The sequence below is a fragment of the Centruroides sculpturatus genome, unplaced genomic scaffold (genome assembly GCF_000671375.1).
Source record: "Centruroides sculpturatus isolate CEXI.00-Female unplaced genomic scaffold, Cexi_2.0 scaffold60, whole genome shotgun sequence".
Taxonomy (NCBI): Eukaryota; Metazoa; Arthropoda; class Arachnida; order Scorpiones; family Buthidae; genus Centruroides; species Centruroides sculpturatus.
In genome coordinates, this window is record NW_019384349.1 from 153,292 (window position 1) to 159,685 (window position 6,394).

General features: G+C 30.0%; 1 protein-coding gene across 1 annotated transcript in view; it reads left to right on the forward strand.

The window, feature by feature from the left end:
• The first annotated feature begins 2,674 nt into the window (after nucleotides 1-2,674).
• The window catches only part of LOC111636991 (inner nuclear membrane protein Man1-like), a 57,375-nt gene continuing 53,655 nt past the window's right edge, over nucleotides 2,675-6,394 (forward strand). The window contains exon 1 of the mRNA XM_023382396.1: nucleotides 2,675-3,559. Within this exon, the coding sequence (XP_023238164.1) occupies nucleotides 2,911-3,559 (649 nt within the window). The 5' untranslated portion in view covers nucleotides 2,675-2,910. The remainder of the gene's footprint in view (nucleotides 3,560-6,394) is intronic.

Sequence of the window (6,394 nt, forward strand, 5' to 3'; positions counted from 1 at the left end):
TGTTAAAAATGAGCAATAAACAAATACAAATGCTTGCTGCTTTTGCTATTTCCCGATTTACCAATTTACCAATCTTATTTTCGAAATCTTGCAATTTGATAATCTATTTTTAAAACCTCGCTGACAATAATTTTAGTATTAGTGTCATTTCGTTTATAAACACTGCAATTTAGTCAATAATTGGTGCATTTACAAATACAGTATGATATTGTTTTTAGGCGGAGATTTGCGTAGCAGCAGGTACCGCAAAAAAGAGATGCAGCATAAATTCGTGCTCCACCACAACTAGTCTCTGATGATTGTCTTTCAGAACTCATGGTGTTCATTTAAACACAACTTTTTTTTACACAGAAGCAGCTGAACTTTTTTTTAAAAAAACACTTTTTCTGCCCTGTTGACACTAAGAGGGTCTTTCTTAAAATCGTACCCGTCGTGGATTTGTCCAGGCCTAGAATGATTGCGGCCAGTTGATGAGTACGGGGCCCGACACACAGAGCCGGCCCTACCATAGGGCGAACGGAGCAGCCGCTCCAGGCGCTAAGTCCTAGGGGGCGCCTCAGTGGTGAAGAAAATTAAAGGGTATAAATTAGGGGCAACCAGGGGGCTCCATAATAGGATCTCGCTCCATCCTAAAACTTGCCTCGGGCCGGCACTGCCGACACATCCCGGACAGACATATTCGGGGATGATTTACCCCGAAATATTCTTGAAGAGTTGCTCAGCCGAATTTGATCAGGATTCTGCAGAGCGGTGGGGTAATGCCTTACCCGCCTCGGCCACCCGTCCTCTTGCCTTTAGCGTTTTGGCGATTCGGCCGTCTAGCGACAGAGTAATTAGGACCGACTCGACCAGTCTGAAAAATTTCCAAAGATCTTCAATGGTTGTTTTTCGGAGATTAGGAAAACTAGTTAGACTCGCGTAACTGGTTACGTGACAAAGGAACAAAGATTACACAAAAGATAACACGGACTTGACTCACGGAAAGTCAGCGCTGAAAAGGGGGAGAGTAAAACGAGGTCACTGTCAGCAACGGTTCCCCGAGGGGTCAACAGCGCCACCAAACTTTTATTACGTAACAGGAAAAATATTTACAAACATCACCGCGACACAATGCATTGTACGTATCGATGCCATATAATATTTAACAATGGCTTCAATCCTTGATTCCAACATTCAAACCAAATCACGATGCCAAAATTTCTAACAAGCTAATCACGATATTTTTCTAACTCTTTACCAGGTGGGCACTAAGAGGACAGAGGACCTTTTTCAGGCCCAGAGAAGTTTCGGCTAGATTTACAATGGGGTAAGTGACGGGATTTGACTGACTGTATAAAAAAAATTCTCGAGACTCTTCGTCTGGTCGGATTAAATCCCGAATTTTGAAAGTAACGTGTTGATGTCTTTGCATCACTCATCACTGATGACGAAGAATGGGTACTGGCCTGGCTTATCGGGACAAGATTACTTATGAAATTTTTTGAATATCTAATCCAGAGTTGAATGAAAGTTTTCCAGAGCGGAGAACTCATTGCTTTCAAAGACTACCAAAGAAAAAATTTATACACATTTAAAATAATCGATAAATTTATTTATTAAAATAACTTCATTGCAAAATATTATAGAACACCCATCAAAGTTTTAAAATATTTACTTGTGTCAAAAATAATAAAATTATTAAAATGATCAATATTATTCTTTATAAATTATACGACTTTATTAAATTTTAGTTCAAGTTTTACTTTTGATCGGATACTTGAATTGTGTTTTTAGTTATGGAAAAAAATTACAAAAAATAAAGGAAAAAGTATCTTTTCCTTTCACGTTTGTAACTTTTAATACTAATAGGATGAATTTATCAATAGAAAAACATTGATTATTTTAAATATTCGAATTTCATCTAAAATTCGAACAAATAAATTTGAAAGACAATACAAAAAATGAAAATATGTCATCAAATGTGTCATCAAATATTTAACTGTATCTTAAGATCTTTGTTTAAATTTTTTTCTTTCGAACTATAAGTTTCATCTCATTAGCACCTACTACATTTCCAGTCAACCATTTTTTATTAAGATTTTTCTTTAGAAGAGTAACTTAATACTTAAATATTTCATATTTTTTCACAATGATCATCATCTTATTATTATTATAAACACTTCAAATACATTTTCCATATATTACACACATATATATTAAGTAATTTACTAGGTTGATTTAAAAAATAATTAGTGTAATTTTAATTTTCCAACTAAATTATTGAGGATGCCAAGAAAGGAGCCTTTGAATAAGTATTAAACAGAAGATTCTTTGTTAAAGAGGTGAAGGTCTGCTATAAGTTCGCCTATTATGTCAAATGCAAACATGATTTCGGCTTTTAAAAATAATTTATACGAATTTATTATATTTTTAAAATTAGAAATAACGGAAGATATATTTAAAAACTTAAAAACAAAAATAAAAAAATATACTTTTTGAACTGAAATTATTCATTATACAGCGGCGGAATAAATGCGGATACATAAATTGATTAAATATTATACAACGATGCAATATTATTATTATATAATTTGATAAAAGTCGAAAATAAAAATTAAAAAAATTATTTAAAACGATAAAATATGTTTAATGTTTAAAAATAATTATATTTCCGGTCATCTGGGTTTGTTGTGACGTCAGAGCCGGTCAGACGAATCTTTCGGAGCGTCGGTGATTGTATTTTGGTAACCATGTGAACGTAAGATTTTATTATACAAGTCGATGCCGTTATTATTTTAAAGTATTTTTCTACCATTATGTGCGTGAATCATCTAAAAAATACGTACGAAAGTAAGAAATTCTGATGTTGTATAGGTGAAAGGAAGTTTTTTTTAGTGTCAAAGCTAAGCCTAACGGATCTTATTAGCTAAGATGGCGTCCACTTTGAGTGATGAGGAATTGAGAGAGAAACTCGAAGAGTTAGGAGAGAAGGTAGGTCCTATAACACACACGACAAGAAAAGTTTACGAAATGAAATTCGACAAAGCTATGCAACAACGTAAAACGAAACGTCGTAGCTCGAATAAGTTAGAATTGAGCCGTTTCAGTTCGGACGAGAACGAAATGGATGGGAAAGGTTCGAAAACATCCACATCATCTACGTCATCACGACGTCACATTCGTCCAAGACGAAGCATTGTTTCTGGTCGATCTCAATCAACAAATGATCAAGTTGATTCTAATGCCTTTAAAATACCCGATATTCCTACGTCAAGAACGTTAACTAATAGTAATCGGTCTCCTAGTCCTTCGACTTATCTATCTTCTGATCTCACCAGGACTAGTGTTCGAAGCTCTCGAAGATTGCGTCGACAGAAATTAAATAATTTTGATATAGATTCATCGGATTCGGATATCGATTTGGATCATCATAATCGTTTTAAAAAGAAACATGTACAATCGGAACGTACTAATTTGGAAAATAATATAGATTCATCTTCACATTACAATTGGGATAATTCATTTTATAAAACTGAAAAATTTGATAATAACGACAAAACCGAAGCACAGGTTTCGACTGGTGAGTTATCGTTTACTTTTCCTTATTTTCTTTCGTTTAATATAGTAATTGATCGAATTTATGAGTTAATGTGTGAATCGGGGGTCTCCTTGGCTTTTTTGTGGCAATTGCCAAACGTTTCTTATTTGCTGGGTTATTTTTTCTCTTACTGTGACTTTTTTACCGACCCAAAATGAAAGTATGACGGATAATATAAAAAAATGCAGAGTTTTTATGATTGAGTTTCTCAAGCAATTTTATTTTGTTTAATTTTTCGAAAAAATTCATTCCGTGGTCGAGTATATGGACTCGAAGATTGCCTCCATTTGTAGATCTAAAAGCTTTTATTTTGAATTAAATTCTCCCTGGAATTCAATTAAGGCTTTTTGATAGACATGTTTATTATTATATTATTACAGTCTACAAGTTGGTGTTGTAACTCCCTTAACTTTATTTTTGTTTATTAATATACATACATATATATACAATACAGAAATAATTTCCTTTAGAAAATCTTCAAATTTACCTCTAGACAAAAAGAAAACATTTAAATCCAGAGGTAAAACCTCCAAAATGGTAACTCTGCATCAACTATGCATCTAATTGTAGGTGGCATTGTTAATTTACACAAATTTAACAATAAAATTGTATCAGATCATGAGTGATTCACGTTCTTTTTCGTTGAACGACGTTTTCTTCTCCAGATTACTCTGGTTTCTGGCTATTCGCCACTACAATTGCCAGATGAATGCAATTTTTGCAAACTGAATTTTATTACGGACAGCAAAACTCTTGTTTAATGATTGTTTATTAAATCTAATCAAAGTTATTTTACTGAAAAAAATACAGAGAAAATGATAATCAGTTTTGAACTATAATAAAAGAAAAAATCTGTCTGGTTAGTAGTATTTATCTTCATAGTTTATAGGTTGTTTATATTATACTTGAAAATGTTAAACAGATTGATAATATATATTCATTTCTAAAACTTATAAAGGAATTCATTTTATAATTGTTTATAAAGGTTTTAATGTAATTTGTTGAAAAAATGATTTTTGTATTAATAATCATGTATACCTACAACTTAAAAGTTTGATCAAAATATCCAATTTGTTATATGATATAAATATTGTTAGCAGTTTGCTATTGCAATCGTTTTTAATGCTTTAATATAAAATGTTTTTAGAAAACATAGAAATTATTTTTTAACATTGTGTGAAAATGCATAAAATATGACATAAGCAAAATAAAGATAAATACAAAGATAAAGCTTATTTATTCTACCATTTTGAAGTAAAGGGTTGTTGTGTCTAAATAATATATTTTTAATTAACTGATTTTTCTAGAGGCCCAAACCTATAAAATGTTTAATATTTACAGTATTCAATTCTTTGCATATTAATAAATTATCTCATTTTTCCTTATAGGTGGTGGTTCTTATTTTAATTATTACTGCTAAAAGTTTTTTTGAAAGTATCATGCTACATACAGCAAAATATTATAATCAGTTCTTAAAATGTAAAAAAATATTTTTACAATCTGTCTATTCATGTTTTAAAGTGCTTCAGTACATACATTAAAAAAAATTTTTTAATGCATCGTGACAGATTTAGTAATTTGATGAGACTTTGATTAATATCAGTAGAATACTGAATTAAAAGTTACAATGCTTTATTTATTTTCTTCGGTGATACATTGCCACATTTATTGAAAAATGTTTGAAATGAGTTTTTTCAATCAATTTAATAGTCTGATTGTTTTGCTTTTGGTATATTTAACAGTTGTCAGTTTTTTAAATGGTATATTTTTATATTTAAATCATGCTTTGTTAATAAAATTATCATTTAAACTATTTATTTGATATCACTAGTATTAAATTATTATATTTTCAAAATAATAATTGATTATTTAAAAATATTTTCAGGCATTTTCAAAATGGTAGAATAAATATGTTAAATATTTGTATTTATCTTTATTTATTTTTGCTTCTGCCATTTTATGCATTTTCACACACTGTTAAAAAATAATTTCTATGTTTTCTAATAATATTCTATATTTAATAATTAAAAATGATTGCTTTAGCAAACTGCTAACAATATTTATATCTTATAACAAATTAGATATTTTGACCAAAATTTGGCATTGTAATGGCAAATAGAATGTGTAAGCAAAAATATGCTATATTCAATATATGAATTAATGAGCACTAAGTTTTGGCTCTATGGAAGACTCACACACTGTTGATATAGGAGTATTCAAGCAGAAATAGGTGAACATAGGCTTATTATTATATTACTTTGACATCCATATTGTGTGTAAGTCCTCCATAGAGTCAAAATTTAGTGTTCGTTAATTTATATATCATAATATAAGGACAAAAAGCAAATCATAATGCTATATTCAAGTTGCAACTGTGATAATTTCGAGTAGGTTAAAATTTTTTTGTAATGAATTTTAAAATAATGAAATTTTTAACAAATGTTATATATTATTTTAAATTAAATTTTGTAATTTTTATTACAAAATATAAGTGAATGGTTTTAAAATTGCAAATTTTTAAGTCATTCATAAATAAATTATACAACAAAAAATATCAAATATTCACAGTTATGAATATGCATCATTTCTGATTTATCTGAGAGATATATATGAAATGACATTAGCCTCTCACTGAATAAAATGTTTAAGTAGAAGTAAATTACTTAGAGCAGTGGTTCCCAATTAGTTTTTCTTGCGTACCACTTCAAGAAAGAGCTCAAACTTGTGTACCCCTTATAGCAGAAATTTATATTAATCCATACTAATATTATAAATTTGAAGGTAATTCTGTCTGTCTGTCACCTTTTCACGTCTAAA